Source organism: Cyclopterus lumpus, chromosome 22 (genome assembly GCF_009769545.1).
Source record: "Cyclopterus lumpus isolate fCycLum1 chromosome 22, fCycLum1.pri, whole genome shotgun sequence".
NCBI classification, from domain to species: Eukaryota; Metazoa; Chordata; class Actinopteri; order Perciformes; family Cyclopteridae; genus Cyclopterus; species Cyclopterus lumpus.
The window spans coordinates 19,282,915-19,302,801 of NC_046987.1; the positions used below are offsets into that span (position 1 = coordinate 19,282,915).

Genomic DNA, 19,887 nt, shown 5'->3' on the forward strand with positions numbered 1-19,887 from the left:
CAAATTTAAAAAGTTTAATCAGAATGTCCTAAAGAACAAAAAAGAGACCAGAGGACAGACACTTCATGACGATATCATGGGAACGATACACAGCCATCTTCAGAAACCAGAAGAACACAACAATAAAAAAAAAATTAAAAAACACACGCACACAAAATGTTCTCTTCTGAACGAGAGCGCGGTTTTGTTTGACGTTTTTTTAATTTTTTTATTGGGGCTCTGGAGCCGCGTCGGCTTCTTCAATCTAGTTTCCAGGCAACATTGAACCTGATGAGGAAGCAGAGGAAAACACACATTAGTCCATGCAAGAGGCCAAAGTGCAGGAATGGATTTGCTTAAGAGTCACGCTTCTGTGTTTGTCTTAACAAATGAGATGGAAATGTAAGGGGTGAACAGGTGAATGATTGACAGATGAACGCACGCTTCCCTACCTATCAGAAGGTGTGGCTCTCGGCTCCACCGCGACCGAATCCTGAGAGGAAAGAGACGGGAAGGAATTATACCGGTGAACTAACATCGACATTAGAAGTTTGAGACTTTTACTTTGAAAAATCTGAGCGATAGCTTATTCTTGAAGGTTATAGGCTTTGGCAAGATGTTACCGATTACGCAAGGGCCGGTGTATTGAGTGGTGTGTGACCCCACCCGGTTTGATATCCGTTTACGGCCTCGACGCTATCAGACACACACAACCTGGTGACCGAGGAGGAACGTGCTTACCTTTAGGGCCAAACAAGGCACTGTAGCAGGGGTTGTTACAGTACGGCTTGCCCCCATGCTGTGAGGAGGCAGAGATAAACAAAGCATCAGATTATCTATTCACATGAGTCTGTCCTCTGCAATAAGCAACCTGTGTGACCAACAATTTCAAAAACTGGGTAAAATAAAATGTCCAAGTTCTAACGTATGTCTGTGTTAATTGTGTCATTGAGCTCGTCTTATATGCTAAATATATGTCCAATTAAAAAAAGTCTGTAAAATCTCTAAATCTCTTTGTGTTTGAGCCAAGTATTAACACATATATGTACTCTTGAGTAAACCTTAAAACAAATGTCTTCTTTTGAATGTTCAATCTTTGAGGTTTACTCCTTGAATCTCGACTCATTTATAACTCCAGTTGATTTAAAAGTGTTGGAAGTTAAACCTGTAAAAATCAACCAACCCCCCCCCCCCCCCCTGTGCACATTATCAAAAGATGATCCTCGCGTGTACCTCTGCGTGTGAGCCCGCCACCAGCGTCTTGTTGCACTTCTCACACTTCAGACATGGCCGGTGCCAGTCCCTGCTCAGTGATGTCACCCTCTCGGCTGCCAAAACACACATTAAACGTTAAATCACAACCTCCTTGAACGTCCGCCGCGCACACACACACACAAACACACACACACACACAGAGAGAGAGAGAGAGAGAGAGAGAGCTATACTGCATTCTGAAGAGGAGCTGGAAGTGTCTCAGGGTCACATGACCAGTTTTGCAGATAACTTCGAGAACATTATTTGGGAAGAGGACTGGTTGTCCCTGAGGAATCTGTCTCGTAAACTCTAATAAAGAAGTCTTTATCTGCAGGGTTCATCTTCACGAAACACCAATCAGGAGGGCTGTAAAAGTGGGGAGGAGCCCGACCTCTCCAGGTTTTTAGTGGAGCAAGAGTTGAGACGACTTTTGAAACCCGTAAGCAAAAATCTGGCCCGAGAATCTACATGCAAAAAAAAAGAAGAAAAAAAAAAAGAAGGTTGCACAGGAAATGCTGAAACGGGAGGATGTGTGATCATGAACTGAGGCGGTTTCTACCAAAGATGTCGTAACTCATGAGCATCTCCAGCTTTAAAAAAAAAAAAAAAACATAAAATAGATTTAAAAAAGTGAACGAATAACGCAGGTTGAAGCCCCACCGATCTCCAAAAACCTTCCCACAGTATCAGGATATGACGTACTTCCTCCCTAAAAATAGCCCCGATGCAGCACGAGATTACGCAACGGAAACGGGGGGAAAGTTCTCCGTGGGCGAGGTCAGCCTCTCAGGGCCAGTTGCATGAAAACATTTCAGCAAAGTGGGGTGGAAGCTTGATTACTTGATTGTTTGAATTAAAATGACAAATTAGTGCACTGAGCAAACAGTGAGTTCTTGCCTGTACAAGTAATGGAGAGTCTCACAGTTAAAATAGAGCCCAGAGTCCTTATCAGTTATGTTATGCTCTTAATTGTACGTGCATCTGATTAAGTTCTTTTAGTGCACATGCTATATGTGTTGCACCTGACAATATGAGAGTAAATGGAGCGTGAGAGACACAAGAAATATTTCAGATCTGTTCTCTGCATTAACTCGCGCCGCCCGAAGCATTATGGAGGCCGTCCAGTGTACACAAACAAGAATGTTAATGGAAAAAAAACACACCGTGAGGACGGCTATCAGCTTCATTCCTTCCCAAAAAAAGATTCAAGGAGTGTTTGTTTAGCAGTTTGCCAAGTAAAAAAAAAAAAAAATAGACGTTCAAGAGGTCAAGCTAAAAAGAAAAGAAGAAAAAAAAAGAAGAGGCTAAGAATGCAGTTTGAAGAATTTAGAGTTGACGGATGACCTTAAATAGAAAATAAACTCTGTGATACTATCTTTAATAGTTAGGCATCTAGCAGCAAGTTAGCTTAGCCAAAAGACTGGAAACAGAAGGAATACGCTAGCACAAACATGTGCTAACTCCTCTAAAGCGTGCTAACTAACACATCATTTCAGCTGGTGACTCTTGTATTAAATAGTGAGCTTAAGATGTGCTAGCAGATGTATTTTGTTACAGTCGGACAGACTAGCTGGGACGAACCCGTCTAGCGGTGTGTCCCCCGTCTTTATGCTAAGCTAAGTTAACTAGCTGCGGTCTTTAGCCTTATAGCTAAAGGTTTACCATTCTGGGAAACAGGCTTATTTTCTTTCATACTTGAATGACTTACTTTCACGTCGGTCAGTAAGTACACAAATATGAAGCGACCGCAAGCTTTGCGTAATCGGAGGGAAACAGCTGGCCTGGCAGAAGCTAACGATCCGCTTACCGACACCTCTAAATCTACCTATTTAAAAAGGAATACTTTGACCTTGTGGGAAATAAGACACTTATTTGCAATATTTGATTTCACTCTCATGTCTGAATATTAAGCTAGCCAGCCGCCGCTTAGCTTAGCTTATCAAAAAGACTACAAACGGATGACTATAAAAGCTCAATAAGTAACATAAATGTTTGTATTTCTGCATGTATTCAAATACATACATTTTTTTATAACTTCCTGCACAATCTCTGCACAAATAACACGCTACACGTTAGCTTCTTTGATTCTAACGCTTATTCAAAGTCCTCCAGTGGAAAGCACAAGTACTGTGAGTGCATCTGGACACGGACCAAGCCCCCTCATCATTCAGGGAGGCAGCGGTAGCCTGATTGCTTCCATCTGAGAGCTTCAAAATAGTAAGACGGAGGAAGGAGACGCAAAAGAGACAGAGAGAGAGGGTGGGGGTGTGTGTGGGGGGTGTGTGTGTGTGTGGGGGGGGGGGGTTAGGTGGGGGATGGGGGAGTGGAGCCGTGAGGTGCGATGGAGGGGCTGACAGGGGTGAGACATGGAGCTTATAGAGTAGGTTTTGGGAGGTGGAGGGAGGACTGATGCAGCCAGTTAAGGATAAATGATGAGTCTCTGCTTCCACATAAAGAATGCAAAGCTTTGTTCCAGGCCTACATTTCCTCTCAGCTATATATATATATATATTAAAAAAGTGCATATTTCCTTTGGCTTGTTCCGGACGAAACTAATTGGTCTGCTTGTTTTGGCCAGATGGTAAAAGTTTGTCCACGAAACAAAAGAAAGAATTGGAAGCGCTGGTCCCCGGGGTGGACGATTAATTCATCTGTCTGACAGTCCAAAGACTTGGCTTTGTATTCTGCATTGGCCTTCAGCCTCTGGAGAAGATTTTTACTCCGTTGCACTACTGGGCTGCAGACAATGTGGTAAATGGATTAAGTCACAAATAAAATGGAGCTGTCCCTTTTTTCCCTCCCTGGATGCAATAATAGCTCCCTGCTGTGATGGTGTGTACTCGTCCTACTGGGAGCCATGCTTCCGTCATTAATCACGCTTCTCATCGGACAATTCAATTTCAGGGAGCGCAGATCGTATCTATCCAGAGTAACTCGATAACAAGAAAGCTTACAGAGTGCGGCGGGCCCTTTCAAGGGTTGTAGCGGGCATTGATGTGCAGAAGTGTAGACATGTGAATAAATATAAACAGCTTAGATTGAGCAAGTAAGAAAAATAGGATTCTCTGATGGAAAGTAAGTAACTATTTACTTTTATTTCAAAGTAAACTATTGTACTCTTAACTGTATATGGTTACCCTTCAGATTGATATTTTACATCCAAAGCATCTCCGCTTGAAGAAGCATCGAGATATAAGTGATACAAGCAGTAGTATAAAAAAAAACCAAAACACTTCATTAAAAGTAATGCATTGAATTACTGGAGCAAAGGTATAGGCTACATCAGGAAAAAGTACTCATTGTGCATAATGGCCCATGCATTGTCAGTCATGGAAAGTAATCTGGTACATCTACTCAAGCACTGTACTAAAGTACACAATTTAAATAGCATATTTATATCTATTTAGGTAAATAAATATTACAATTTCGACTTATAAATACACTACGCAGCATTTCACAGGAGAGAGAGTAGTGGATTTCTTTGCAAAATTGTGATTTTTACATACAAAATATGAATATATGTGTACGTGACATTATTAAATTAAACGAGTTGTTCAAATACTGTTAAATGTTGTTGCATCGATAATAATTGACAACGACAGGAGCCATTCTGCACGAGGACTTTAGGTATACTTTGACTGATAACAGCGCTGCAGTAAAATAATAATAATATGACTTTTACACAAGCAAATGATCTGATTCATTATGCATTATTCAAAAATAACCCACGTGTCGTTTAATATCGTCTCGTGGGTTATTTCCTTATTTTTTTGTGGAAGAAAATCCGCACGCTGTTCACTGTAACCAGGAAACGCGACATCCTGCGTGCGTGTGAAAAAAGAAACAACCCAAAAAACAAGAGATCTTACCGAAGTAAACTTCCTTCTCGCACTTTGGGCACTTTGGCATTTTGGCTGCAGATTGTTTGCGCGAGTTTTAGCGGAGAGAGGAAAAAAAAAAAGATGCGGCAGGTATCCGGTGGATGAAGCGTGACTGGCGCACCTGTCGGAGGGTCTGACTGCACTCTGAAGGGCAGATGTGCGCTGCGCCCGATCTTTATAGCATTCTTCTCACGGTGGGAGAGGCTTGCGTTGAGTCTGTGCGCGCGCGCGCGCGTGTGCACAAGTGCAGAAAAAAAAATTGGTGCAGACTGGATATTTAACTAGACTCTTCCGAAACTTTTAAGTATAAGTCTATTATGAGGAATGCAATGTTCCTCTATTTAAAAAAAGTGTTCATCTCAATATATTACATCATTTCTATAGTATACATTCACTCAAAGGCAATACTTTACTGTACTTTAATTGAGTATTTTTATTTATTTTATATTTCTACTCCACTCTAGCTTTAGTTGCCTAATAAAGTATAATCAACAAATATATTGATTATTGTAGATTGAGAAGACTGTAAACTATATAGCTTCACCTTTACCATGCTGCAACATTAAAGTGACGTACACCATTTAAATAATCATAATCCAGTAATATACATTATTACGCATAATGAGTACTTTTGCTATAGTTTCATACTCAAAGAAAAAATGAATGCAGGACTTATGAATACATAGTTTTATGCTGTATTGCTGCTTCTACTGAATTAAAAGAGTTGAGTATACTTCAGTGAGTGGTTTATTATTATTGTTTTTTATGGGGAAAAGAAGACATTTCTTTTCAAAGCATCATTTAATGCGTCTTTCACCACGCCGGGAGCGTTTACTGTAAACCAATTAAATACATTTCATTAGTGTGACATGCGAGTTTGGAGTCTGGGTGGCAACAGATGGTCCTATAAGTCATCGGGTAATTACCAGGATGCATTTCACACGCTCTATAATCTATTAATTAGTCATCACGATGCCTGCAGGATGCCTCTGTGGAATAAACGTTTTCCTTTGTTCTCTCAAGTCGATGGGTCCATTTTTTCTTTTTGCCAACTTTATTGTACACCTTCAGTTCAACAGAGAGAGAGCACATATCTACATTCATATATATGTGAACTTTGATATGATTTTAGGCTTTAGGATATGATTTACTGCTGTGACCACGAGTGTATTGCAGGTCAAACAGTTTGCCAACTAGATGGTTAATCTCGAGGAGGTCGGCCTTCAATCTAATAAATGACAAGTGCTCCCATCTGAATCCCCCCCGATGCTTGATTACACAACATAATAAGGACAAAATACCTCCAGATTAAAACAACGTTAAACTCCATTCCAAAGGCGAGTTGTTACGTCGTCGAGTCCTGATGCTTAATTATTCACTTCCTGAGCGTGCAGCCCGAGGTGAGTAAATGGACCTCCTCGTTGAAAACAACCCAGTTGATGAATAATCCAAGTCGAGGGGAATCAACGGCGACCGAAGACGAACGCGCCGCGCGTGAGTCTCGTCTTTCTGTGGCTGTAACTTCACCTGCTTTGTAACAAAGGACGCGACACAACAGTGATTTTCACAACCAGCTTGAAACCCAATAGGTAGTTGAACATCTGCATTACATATATATATATATATATATATATATATATATATATATATATAGTATTTATACATGAATAACATCCCCCTCCACAGATTAGCCACACAGCTGTTGGCCTGTTGTTTCTTTGTGTATCAGGTTGGCATGTGACTGCACCCTCATGATGATGATGATGATGATGATGTCAGACATCTCTCTGGCCTGGACTCACACTTTTTGTGTACCGGGTGTAATCATTACAAACACAAGCCAATCGCACGCACCCAAACTCCGATGGCGACCTTTGACCTTTCCAGTGGGGGGGGTTTGAAAAGATAACCCTGCTATCTGCGTCGCGTTGTGTAAAGCTGTTGTGCGACGCAGAACACACCTGCGAGCCCTCTTTAATGAAATCACCACGGCAACCAAACAAAAGAGCCGATCTCTGTCGGACCTTCGGCGCTATCGGCCTCCGAGCCGCCTTGATTGCTAATCTAGATGACGCATTTCCACTTTTCCCAGAGTAATAAACACGCAGATTAATTCTAATATCTTTTTTTTCGCGATGAGAGCTTTCTGAACATCGTGTCTCGGGCGGCGGAGAGATTTGGTAGAGGACGTGTTGCGCAACACGATAACGGCCGTGGCCAACAAAGAAAACCAGTCCGGCTCGAGTGAAGGCGTCGGCCGTCAGTTTGGTTTTCGGGCTGGAACTTTTTGTTGCAAAGTATAAAGAAGAATAATAAAACATTCAGCAAGAGCGATGCACCTGCAAATTATTGTCTCTAGAACCGGTTCGCAGTGACAGATTTACCTGCAGGTTTTTTTTTGCCGCGCGTGGAGAACCTCCAACGCCCTTTGGGATGAGAGGGCCGCCTTGTAATTTGTCCTCCGTGGAACAGTTTCCAATGAATTAGGTTCTCCGCCGTCTGCAGATCAGAGGGCTGATCTCTCCCAGGTGGGCCGAGGGGTCTCTATCGGGTCGGCTCCAGCCAAGCGAGGCTGTGATGCGTCTCCGTTTGCTGCCTTGTAATTATACAGCGCAGTGATCAGCCCGGCCTCCCTTAAATTAGACAAGATTAACATGGAGGAACAGTTGGTTTCATGCTCGGCATCGCTGATACAGTACAATGGAGACACTCAAACGTCTACAGGAGAGACATGAAGTCTAGCAGGACCACGGAAAAACTGTTCCATTAATTAAAAAATACCGCCAGTGATAACACGGAGGTCATTAATCGATTTAGGATCTAAAGTCTTATATTTGGTCATTTATTTTGGAGGCAGATTCCACAACTTTGTAGACTCAAGATAGAAGATGACACATTTTGGGCAATAGAAAATTAGGATTCAGTCTTTTTTACTGGATTATAGGCAGCATGGAGGCGGGCTTTGAAATAGCTTTTTTTTCCGTTAGTCAAGCAGCTAGTTTTTGCGCCTTAGCTCAACTTAAGAACGTTTATTTGACTATTTCTTTCCCTTTATTTTGCAGTACTTTGTGACACATTTCAGCGTCACAGGCGCCCAAAGAGCACACTGAAATATTTGTAAAGCAGTTAAAAAGCTTCAGAAATATAACTGTTGAAAGCGGAGGGGCTGGATCTGGCAGCTAACAGCGGGACTGAGAAATGATGTCATGTTTTCCTCTAAAAAAAAGGATAATCCCACTACTGACCTTTCCCCCGGTGGGTATGATCCACGTTGCTCCAACACAGAGGAGCTACTGTGTGTGAAGCGGCTACCGTGAGCTCGGAGCCGCGTTTCTTTTATTTTTGGGAGCCGTATACATTCTGTGGCATGACATCACAGCCCGCCAAGACGCCCTTCGCCGTGAATAGAGAAAACATTTCATTCGACGTTTTGAATTGCGCCGGCATCAATCAGGAGATTATAAGAAAATTAGAGAGGGCCTCTCGTTCGGGAAGATTAATGGAGCGGAAAAAAGTCTGCAAATTACTTGCAGGAGCGGCAGAAAAATGAGCCCAATAAATTTTTTAAAAAAGAACCACCGCTCTGCTTTATGTTTTAATTGTACAAAAATAGTTTCTCTGGGTTTGTATGTGATTATACGCAGCGAAGCACGAGATGAACAAATGTCTAGGGAGCGAAGTGAAAACGAGCCGCGTCGGAGTGGCGTCGGCCATTCGGCGAACCGCCACGTGCTGTCAGAGCGGCTGAGTCGGCGGTTTTCACACACCTACGAAAAACCATAAAACTCGTATACGTGGAAGATATGTATTCACACGCTGTGCACATGCACGTCAGATTCGGAACGGACACAGTAAATTCACATGTTCCTGCGCACGGGCTGTATTCATAAAGCGGCTATAATCAATATGTTTTTTGGAATGAGGTGGCAAAACCGATTAAAACTATCACCTGTTCAGTTTTGGGGCATTTTAGCATCTTTCAGCCGGCAGGTTTACCTTCCTCTCTTCTTTTCTGCCCTTCTTTTCCAGATCTTCTCATGGATTTCGACCCCCTGTATATATTTATTTTATTGATTTTGAAAGCGTCACTGAAACCGGAAAACAAACCGTGACTTTCTTTTGACCTATAACAAAAATAAATCTGAATTCAGGACCGTTTACATTTTCTTTTCTTTTGTTTTTCTTTTTTTTCCACCTTGGAATTGATATCTTTTTCCCTTTTTTTCGTCGGTTTTAAAGAACCTACCGGTTTCTCACACTCTTCCTCTCTCAGACACACTCCAGGTGTTTTTCCAAGGTCGCTGTGTGCACTCTTATCGTTGCTCCTCTTTGATGCTCCCATTACCTCACGCTCCTTTTCCCTTGGAGTCGAACTGGGAAAGCGTCTGCTCTTTGTCCGGCTTTTGGTTGCCGACGGGCCAATTCGTCATCTCTGGATTGATTACATATCTCCACATCAGAGGTAAAAAAAAAAAGACTCGATCGGTCCTGTGCTGTAATGATACGTTTACATTCAGGGGGAAGAAAAAGATGATCCATGTGTTGAGTTTTTTTCGAAACCTGAATCTCAACATGCAATTCCATTTTTAGAGGATGTGACACAAGCGCATGTTGATTACTGACAACCACACCACACGACACTGTACGCTTTCACAAAGAGTTCCACGAAGAACTTCAGCATCACTCATCTCGCTGCGTGTTTGCGGAGTCACTTGTCTTGCGTCACATCATCTTGGAGGCCTTTTTCTTTTTCTTCTCTCTCCCCTCTCTTTCATCGTGTCTCTCTCCCTCTCGGACGAGTTATACTTAGCCTGTTTGAACGCGCTCAGGGGGTGGGGGGGGGGTGGGGGGGTGGCGGAGGGGTTTGCAAACAAGATCCCTTTGGGCCTCCTACAGGATACTGAGAGTGCAGGAGATGAGTGGATGCTGGCAGCGTTCTCACAGCGAGCGCATCCCGGTGTTGTAAAATAAATAAATAAAAAAGACCACAAGGGAAGATGTTGTAGAGTTTGTAGAAATGTTGCCATGTGTGAAGGGGGGGGGGGGGGGGGTAAAAACCGCCGTTTTATATAAACGCTGTTTTATAAACTGAATTACGCTGATTCAGTAGCAATGCCACAGGGAAAGAAAATACTCCGTTACTCAGTAAAAGTAATAGCATTAATATATTATTAAAGGGAAAGTACACGTTAAGCAGAATGGTCCTTTTCATAATAATGTTTAATATATTTTTGGGGTTTATTATGACTGATGCATTCATGTTTTCATTACTTTTAATGCTGCAGCTATAAAAGGGTGGAGCTGCTTTTATTTACTAATTTCCTAATCGATAAAGTATTATTTTAAATCTATAACAATACATCTTTATTTGTTGATCACATATTAATCTGAGTCTGCAAAGTAGCTTAAAATTAAGGGGAGTAAAAAAGTACGGCATTTATCTCTTAGATATGTAAAAGAGCAGAAGTATAAAGTTGGTTGTTGACAGGTGCTATACTGATAAACTCTTTCATAAGAGGGGAGAGGGTGTCCCGGATTTGAACCGGCAACCCTCCAGTCACAGGTTCGTGCCCATGGTTCTGTGTACTTTTGTGTTTCCTTTTCTTCCCATGGTTGCAAAGTGTCATGGCAGACGAGCTCAAGTCATGTTTGACTTGGATGCCTCTCAGTTATTAACCCTCAATCAACACACACACACACACACACACACACACACACACACACACACACACACACACAAACACGCGCACACACACATTCCTTCGTGGGAGTTGTCCGGGGAGGAATGCACAATTTGGCCACCAATAAAAGTTAACAAGCGCTGCAGACGTTTTCCGATTAAAAAAAAGCATCCCATAAAACCAGCTACGGTAAACCGTTGTCATTAAGGCCAATTTAACCCTGGGACCTGGCACAGGCCCCAACTATTTAGGAAAAAATAAAGGTCACGTAAATAAACACTGCGGTAAGCTGTAATTTCCTTGGCAACAGGGCGACTGTTTGTCAGGGAGGTTGTGGCCGCTGCTATGGCAACCGGGAGTTGCTCAATAACAGGAAATGAAGAGGCTGCGTGTTTCTGATGAAACTGCGCCATCATTTCCTTTTTACAGACATGAAAGATAAGGCACTTTAAGTTTGTTCAGAAAAACAGATATGGATTAAATCAGAAAGAACAAGCATTACAAAATAAAGTGTATATATACTTGTGTGTGTGTGTGTGTGTGTGTGTGTGTGTTGTGTATCAACGTGTCTTCGTGCAACAGTTCCGTGTGATATCTTACAAAAAGTTATTCCTCATTTTTCCGGTGTTTTCCAGCATCTCGTGTCCATTTCCGCTCGTTACACGCAGTCAGTCTTTTCAAAATAAATCTCTGGCTTCGCGGGATACAACAAAAACAACTCTTTTTTTTTTTTTTTAGGTCCAGGAAAAGTTTGTGAAATGCTGAGTGAGATTTAGGAGATGGCGTTAATAAAGTATGACATTTACGTGAAGAATAAATTACCCAAGGAGCATTTCACTTGTGGGGTTGTTATTAGCACATCCACTGTCCAGTAACTCCTGTCTTCCCGTCACTCAGCAAGGCCAGATGTGCGATAGCCTACAATGATTTCCAATCAATCAATCAATCAATTATGGAAAAAAGTGCCGTAATGTACGATCATTTGACAGTTTTTATGACGCTTACTATTAACTTTGTTTTGAGTCCGCGCGGTCTCATTTGAATAAAAAATCGAACATGTGCTCAAATACAACAAGTAGCCGGCTCCTCGGGTGCTTTAGGTAACATATTTGCCCGTAAATCATCAAACATCTGGTTCTACCACTGCAGCGTTTAGCCTCGCTGGTTCCCCCTGAGCCCCATTTGGTGCCTTGTGATTTGTTGCACATACTTGCCTATCGGTTGCTCCGTAACCCACTTCACATTATCAGTTTTTTTTGAGAGAAAACATCATATTTCACTCTTAACTATGCGGGTCTGTTTTCAGGATCGCAGCTCCATCGCGGCTTTATGCTCCTCGTCAACGGACTCCGGACCGGTTTCTTTGCTGCTTTTGGAACCACAGTTTTAACAATACCGCCTTAAATTAACTCTCTGCTGCAACTCATTATCGCTGAATGGTAGCCAAGCATGCCGGATGAATTCCAGGGGTTTTAAAGAGCAAGAGCAATTTTCCTAAATCAGACAATTTTCCTGTTTGCTGCTTCCACTCGTTTTTTTGATGCCACGAGCTGGTGAACACGATGGAGCGTTTAGCGGCTAAAGAGCCGGACACTTTCAGTAAATATTGGATTTGCATTCATCAGATGGAAACAAAAGCGAATCCAAATGAACGATAAAGTTGCCGGCGAACGCCGTAAGAACTTTACGAGGTGATAACATCTCAGTGCTGCATTTGCAGCGTGTTGCCCTGCACCAAAGGAGCAAAAAAAACACATAAATTAATGCATCTTAAATGACTCGCCTGTTTAAATAATTGTATATGTTGTATTTCCACTAGTTGCTTAAATAATAGTCCGACATTCTCTGCCTTTTTTTCTGATTGCAATTAAGAGCTTTGGTTTTTCCCTCGGATCAGCGAAGGAGAAAAATAGACAGCAGAAATATGTCCAACATTGTTGGCTAAATATTTACACTTTGTTTGGTTTGGAACGGGTTTCCTCCCCTCACCTCAATAAGTGATCAAAGGACACAAGCCGCTCTTTGTTCCCCGGGCCTCCACAACCTCTACGCAGCCAGTAAATCAAGTTTCTCTCCCTTTGGCTTCTTGCAGGATTCATGCGCTCATTCACTGAACCCGACACGGAACGACGTTCTTCCATAAACCTCCATATAGATCAAGAAAGTTGTAAAATATCTCTTCACCACGGTGCTGTTATTTAACCCCCGTTACCTCCGGTACCTCCAGAGCTCTTTCCTGCCCCCGTTTTTTTGGCTTTGATATGCCGCTTTATTTTAGCACCGTTTCAAAAGGTCAAAGAAAAGTCAGCGGAGAGATTTCAATATTTGTCGGAACGTGAAAATGGGCGAAACGTTTCGAGCAAAAAAAAACGTGGGACTTGCGGTTTGCTGGAACCCAGACTCATTTGTCAGTGTTTAGGAACTCGGTGGGTGTCGTATCACCTCATTGAAGACTTGGCACACAAGAGTCAGAACAGTCGCAAGTCGAAAAAACATTTCCCGCCGAGCAGCTTTCTTTCTTTTCTATTTCTTGACCTTTTCAAAAAGTTTACAGTATAGGTGAACACAATGTTGGGAATGTTCTCCTGCAACATCATGGCGGCGTGATGGCGCGTTGGGCTTCGAGGATGGTCAGAATGTTTGCATGCGTCCGCCATGGAGACCTCAAACCTTCGATCGCCATTCGTAAGAGGACATCGAGCTTCTGTTTGAATGGCTGCTATTATAGTTTGAGTAAACACTGTTTTTGTCCTCTGCCAAATACCACACACTCGTGTTTGTGCATTGAATATTAGCCTAGCTTAGCATACAGACTGGACGCAGGGGGAAAACAGCTAGCCCGCTCGGACTAAAGCTCGGGGTATGTCTTTTAATGTGTTTTTCTAGTCTCTGCTTCCAGTATTGTGCTAAGCTAAGCTTTACCCCTCGGTTCCGTTTCCATAGTTACAGCAAAGCATTGTATTTGCCAAAATGTTAAAACTATACTCTTTCGAGTAGTTGAGTCTTCTTCAAAAGGCAGTTGGTTACTTGGTGGTGTAATAATTCATGAATCATAGCGGCCTCTTTTAATGGTTCAATAATGAAGGAGGGGTAACCACACACACTTTTCACAAGGTTGGCAGGCCTGGAAATTGTTCCTGCAAAAAAAAAAAAAAAAAAAAAACAGCGATCCGAGTGGCCGTAGCATCGTCCGGCCGCTCCAATTTTTAATCACGCAGCGTTTTTTTTTCTTTTGATTCTTTTTAAAAGCTTCACGGTTGGTTTCCATCTCAGCTCAAACTGCACTTAATCACGGACCAAGAAAAGCTTTTCGGATGGGTACATTTTTATCCCGTAAATGCCACATAAATCCCACTTCAAATCAAATCGCTGGACTAAATGATTCATTAAGTGCACAAAATGGCATGCTTTGTGCTCCCCCCCCCCCCTCGTAAGTCACTTTAAAGAGATTCAGCAGGACTGACTTTATGGGTCATTCACTAACTCAGTTTATTAGGATGATAAAAAAAATAATGGAATGCTTTATTAGGCTCGTAATGTCACAGAAGAACAGTTCAAATCACAGAGACTCGGGGATGTGTGTATTTATAACCATTTAGATGAACACATCAGGTCATACATTGTTTTGTTTTGACTCTGTGAGCAAAATGAAAGCACCGGTAACAATTTAATGAAGAAGCTGCATGTGCCGTAACACCCATAATTAAATCCATTATTGGTACTTAAATCCTTCAGATTTCGCTCTGAAGGAACGCTCACATCTACAAGATTATCTAAATGATCCTGTTTGAAGTGTGCCGGTCTTATTAACCCGCTCTCTCACACTTTCCCACATGGCGTGCTCAGGATATTAGTGGGTCAAAATGACTGAATGCTGGTATTTGGAAAGTTACCACTGTACAGTAACTGGGGGATCCATTGAGTGAATGGGGGAGGAAATAGATCTCACGATATTCACTACTAAACGCCTTTCTTTCAGACGGCATCTGCGAATCCCAATGAATGTCAAATCGCAGTCGGAGAGCCATTAATCATCAAATGTGCACGTCTGTTTTGTCTTCATTTCCATGAAAACCATGAAGTGGGTTCAAGAATTGAGAAATATAATACAGTCGAGAGCTGATAAAGGTAATGGTTGCATTATATAAAAAAAACTGCAGACTTTATTGTTTCTTGGTCCCATCTCAAATCCATAAACAATGAGCAGATGTTATGTAATTTTGATCCCAGTGATATGCATACAGTTTGCAAAGAATCTGTGGAAACTTGGTGTGTGTGCCGTCGCTGCTGCTTCCAGATTTATTTACATAAGTATGGCGCACGGCCGCCGGTTGTGGTTCTTCTGTTTACGGTTGTTGTTGTTCTCTTCAGCCCATTAAAGATGGCGGCCGAAAACCACGAAATCAATGGGGAGGGTTCAAGCTGTATGATTTAAGGCAGGGATTTTGAAAACATACACACGGAGGATCATAGTTTTTGTGTAAAACAAGTCAATCGTCAATGAGTCCCGGAGTGTGTTTAAGTCGTGGTCAAGGCTTGTAGTCTCTGGACTGACCTCCAGAAGGTCCCCCCCCCCCCTCTGACTCTATTTCATTCAGCTCCATCTGGATGAAGATAGCCCCCCGTCTGGGCGAGACCCCCGTGTGAGGAGCTGTATCCCAGCCGAGGGGCTCTGGACGCTGCATTGAACCGAGCTACAGACGGCCGAGTTGTGTTTTTTGAAGTTTGGCGTTGATGCAAATAAATCTGACAAAAAGCCTTGAATGCAAATTGGATTTCTCCGCGAGGTCTTTAATTGTCGGAGGGAAGTTTGACTGTTGCATGCGTGCTCATTTTCATTGATGCCATAATCATACGCATTAACATCTGGGAGCTTAAATCTTTTTTTTGAACCACTGTTTTGTATCCGAGCTGCTGCACTGGAGGAATTCATTTCCAAGGTTTCCAGTCAGCCTTGTAAACAGCGGCGGGTTTCGCCCCCGTTACGACACACAGTAAAACAGCTTGTAAAAAGATATTCTTGCACAGCACATGTGCAGTTCATAATAATAACCGTCGCAGATTTTTCCACTTTCTTCCTTCTCAGTCATTTTTTAAATAATGAGTCTTTGATTTCGGATAGAGGCAGACAAACTCAGGCAGGACGTCGTTACCAGCTGCCTCACATCACAGTAACACATCACAGTGTTAACGGTCCAAGCTACGGCACTACCACTTCCACTCAATTTAATCATTTCCACTATTATTTTCACTTTTGGGACGAGGTTGTTGTGGGTGTTAACTTTTTCAAAATCCAATTGAAAAGTCAAACAAAGCAGCTAACGTTAGCTTAACTGTGATAGCATCTATAACTACATGGGTAATAATACACATTCGACAGCTGGACGTTATTTGGTCTTTTTGTCGTTGTTTTTTTAACCTAACATGTAACCCTTATGTTATATAACTTATAAAAATGTATGATTTGCTTCTTCCTTAGCTTTGGAAATTACGTTAGCTTACTACAGTAGGTAGCGCAGCTAGTTAGCCAGACATGCTAACGTTAGCACGCTACGTTAGCACGCTATGCTAGCGCAGATAAAAGCCCTGTTTGATCCGTTTCTTACACTTTTCATACAGAGTTTTATTTTACCATTTTTAATACGAGACAAAACGCTTCAGTTGAGGGGAAATTCAAAGCTTGGCAGCCTCGAAAGTGACAGCATATAAAACACATAAACGATATGACACGGCGATTACAGTCACTGATCATCCGCTCTCATCACACATCCACTAAAAGACAGTTTCCTAAACATCGCAGAGTGTAATTGTATCTTTCCTGTTGGAGGGAACCATATATATCTGGTGGTTTTCCTTCATCAATTTATTCTCGGACCAAATCAAAGAAAGGTTCCTGTGGCGAGGGGGATTTTTTAAAGCCACATTTCTTGGCAACGTCACCAAGCCTGTCCCACCACAGACCAGCGAATAATCAAGCACTAATAACATGGTTTGACCTATAATAAGTATGAATATCGAGACATGTTTGCAATACGTTTGTGTCTGATCTCTCTGTGCCCCCCCCCAGCTCGCTCCACCACCGAGCATAGGCTACCGCGTAGTAATTCTCGCTCGAAGACGAAGTTTTAACTGCAAAGTAAATCTCCCTAAATCATACGAAAAGTGAGAGATGTTTGAAATAACTTGGAATGCTGCTCGTCTGAGAAACCCGGGTCTCCTTGACGACCGCCTCCCGCATAACACAAACAGGCCTCGATTCCCTCGCCAGGCAAACACTATGCGAACGCAGAGAAAATGTTTTTCCCGACTGATGTAGCTCTGAAAGGGTCCCTGTGGTGGGCTTACACGATGTGGGAAACGCTCTGTGACCCCCCGAAGAAGTCTGTGAAATAATATCAGAGCAACAGCTGGGTTTTTGCAGAATAGAGACCCCCTTTTTTTAAGATGTTCTCTGGTTCTATGATCCATCTGTTGTCTCGTGTTTTTTGCACTCAGACTGGCACGAAGTTGTTTTGGATTTTTTTCAAGAGATGATCAAATGCAACCAAAAGCTCATAGATATTAAAGCAAATTTGACAAATTACAATTTCCGGGTTCATCCGGATACTTTTTTTTTTGGGAGGGAAGGGGGGGAATCAACTTTACCAGTACGAAACGCATGAATATCCCTTATTTCTATTGTTTAAAAAGATATATATATATATATATATATATATAAAAAAAGGTCTGATTGACGGGTATAAAATTACTGAGATCTTCTGCATCCGTGGGGCCTATAGAGCGAGCGTCCTGCCTCCCGGGCCCTCAGCTCGCATACACCATAAGCAGGTCATTATGCTTCGGAAAAGAATAAGGGCCATATCGATTTAAACAAGCGCGTACTGGGGAGTTGAAAATGAAATATCACTGCTTTACAGACGTCTTTTACCCTCTAAGTCTACGGAGAAAAGTATACTTTACAGGAAAGTTGCAATTCCACGGTTTGCATAGAAGATTTTCTTCAAAAGCCCAGCGCTCTTTCTTTTTTTTTGGCGTGCTCCGGTGCAACAGTTGACTGACATTCAGGAGACGCGTCGTCAATCACCAACAGCTGTATCCAGAGGTTTAACGTTGGAGAGAGTCGACCCGACCCTCATTCCTCTCTGTCATCTCCTCTCATTGTCATCTCTGTCACCTCTCCTCGTTCTCTCCCACAAGTGACTGCAAACAGCTTGCAGCACTTTCAGCCCCCCCCCCCTCCTCCTTGTTTTCCATCCCGGTGCTGGCAGCTTGCACACTGGGTCCATTGTACACAGAGACGCTTTGCCCATTTACCGGATGCTCCACAATGAGCGAAGCTGCTGCGACGACAGAGGGGCGTGTCCTTGGACGTAGTCATCGTCAGTGAAATGTCAAAGAAAACGTATAGCTCGCACACCAGAAGGACATTCGACATTCATTAGCGGCTAAATACATGTTCGCCTCCTCGTCCCGCTTGCGCAAAGCATTATTTTTTCTTCGAGGGGCCCAGTTTGTGTGCACATGTGAATCCAGGGCCGGTGATTACATCATTGTTTTTGTATCTGAGCTCAATTAAAGATAAGAATTAGGGTCCAAAACTGCAGCATTACTCAGCGGCGCGTTGAGGATTTAAGGGTCAAACTGTTTATTTGCAAATCACAACGATAACAGAATCAAGCTAGTGCACAGATTCGCATGTCGGCTGCTCGATTCGTCCTGCTTATCAAGCTGTAAACACGACAGTGACACCTAGTAATGCGTCATCAAAATGATATGGGGGACCTTGTGGCCTGTCGGCATACGATATTCGCTTTACTTTCAGCTCCGTTTTGGTCTCCATCGACTCACCGAGGGATATATTCCGTTTTTGTGTATCATAAAGACATATTTTTACTTGTCTCGGACATTATTTCCTCCTCGCTGCTCGGCCCCTTTGTCTTCATAATGAACGTTTAATAAAAAGGATGTTGGATCAGAGTGCATGCAGCCCACCTACAACTGTGGGGATGGAGTCCCGCCAGAGCTTTCGGTGCTGTCTCGCCGCTGCTTTAGCGCCCTCTCAGCTTTCCGACTGGCCTGAGAGAATCACGCAAAGAAAATACAAAAAGGTGAACGGACTGCCAACTTTCCTTTTAAAAAAAATTAGCTTTGCAATCGAAGCCACAGCATTTTTTTTTTTTAACAAATGAACCTCTTTTATTCTCGCCATCATTCACCTCTGACCCTGACCATCAGTAACCCTCCTGCAGATCCTGTATATATATATATATATATATATATATACTGAATTAAATATGTGCAGTGGAAACCTGCGGCAAAGAGCAGAAAAACAGGAAAAGGTGACAAAAGAGGGGAAAGACTTAAAGACAGACGCAATGATGAGAAACCCGCTGCCCCCGCGCGATCGGTTTAACAGCTGCTTCCTGCCCCGTCTGAAGGGTGCGCCTGAACGTTGTGTAACTGATCTGACGTCAGTTAACACGCAGAAGCCCATTTCAAGAGAGACGGACTTCAGTGCTTCTACATGCCTCAGAATGCTGCAGGAGAGGACGAAAATGTACCATTCACGAGCGTACTTTGACCATCAGAAGGAATTCAATCTCATGTTATTATAATCTCACTTTTAGTTTGATCCAGGTCCACTTGAACCACATAAATGACAGCGGGGAAAGCTGCACTGTTGCTCTTGGATTAGCAATCAAAGGGACCGTCTTTGTATACACTGGTTACCTAATGTTTTGGCTGAACTCAACCGTGAAGTGAGCCAAAAGCCAAAGCTTATCCTCACCAACTACCCCCCCCCCCCCCCCCCCCTTTTGCATGTAGCATCACATGAAAGTGTGAGATCACCTGGAAAAGGCTCTGCTGGTCTCTTTGAGTTAACCGATATCTGTGCAAAAGAAGAAAGAAGGAGAAATCGCTTTACACAAAAGCACGTTACAAATCCCTTCATCGTGGGCTGGGCGGGGCCCTGAGGGATACCAGAGGATTCAGAGCGTAGGAGACAACGCGGAGGGAGGGTGTTGGCGCTCGGACAGCGGCATGCTTGCCACGGATTCATGTCTCTTTGTTTGCATGCTCTCGACAATGTG

At 42.8% G+C, this 19,887-nt stretch overlaps 1 protein-coding gene and 1 long non-coding RNA gene across 2 annotated transcripts; both read right to left on the reverse strand.

The window, feature by feature from the left end:
- Positions 1 to 5,283, reverse strand: crip1 (cysteine-rich protein 1). Its single transcript, XM_034563291.1, has 5 exons — positions 5,103 to 5,283; positions 1,213 to 1,307; positions 721 to 778; positions 432 to 472; positions 1 to 267 (listed from the first exon to the last, which is right to left on the reverse strand). The coding sequence occupies exons 1-4, from the start codon at positions 5,140 to 5,142 to the stop codon at positions 435 to 437; spliced, it is 231 nt and encodes a 76-aa protein (XP_034419182.1). The 5' UTR covers positions 5,143 to 5,283; the 3' UTR covers positions 1 to 267; positions 432 to 434.
- A 387-nt stretch (positions 5,284 to 5,670) lies between these two features.
- LOC117725136 lies at positions 5,671 to 9,813 on the reverse strand. Its single transcript, XR_004608906.1, has 3 exons — positions 9,361 to 9,813; positions 7,499 to 7,747; positions 5,671 to 6,644 (listed from the first exon to the last, which is right to left on the reverse strand). It is a non-coding gene; the product is annotated as an uncharacterized LOC117725136 (long non-coding RNA).
- Positions 9,814 to 19,887: the final 10,074 nt, after the last annotated feature.

Excerpts from the sequence above, each read along its gene's own strand:
- crip1 (XM_034563291.1), bottom strand. The coding sequence starts at position 5,142 with ATGCCAAAGTGCCCAAAGTGCGAGAAGGAAGTTTACTTCG. Across the intron at positions 1,308-5,102 it reads CGAGAAGGAAGTTTACTTCG|CCGAGAGGGTGACATCACTG; the intron begins GTAAGATCTCTT and ends GTGTTTTGGCAG. Across the intron at positions 473-720 it reads TGCCTTGTTTGGCCCTAAAG|GATTCGGTCGCGGTGGAGCC; the intron begins GTAAGCACGTTC and ends CTTTCCTCTCAG.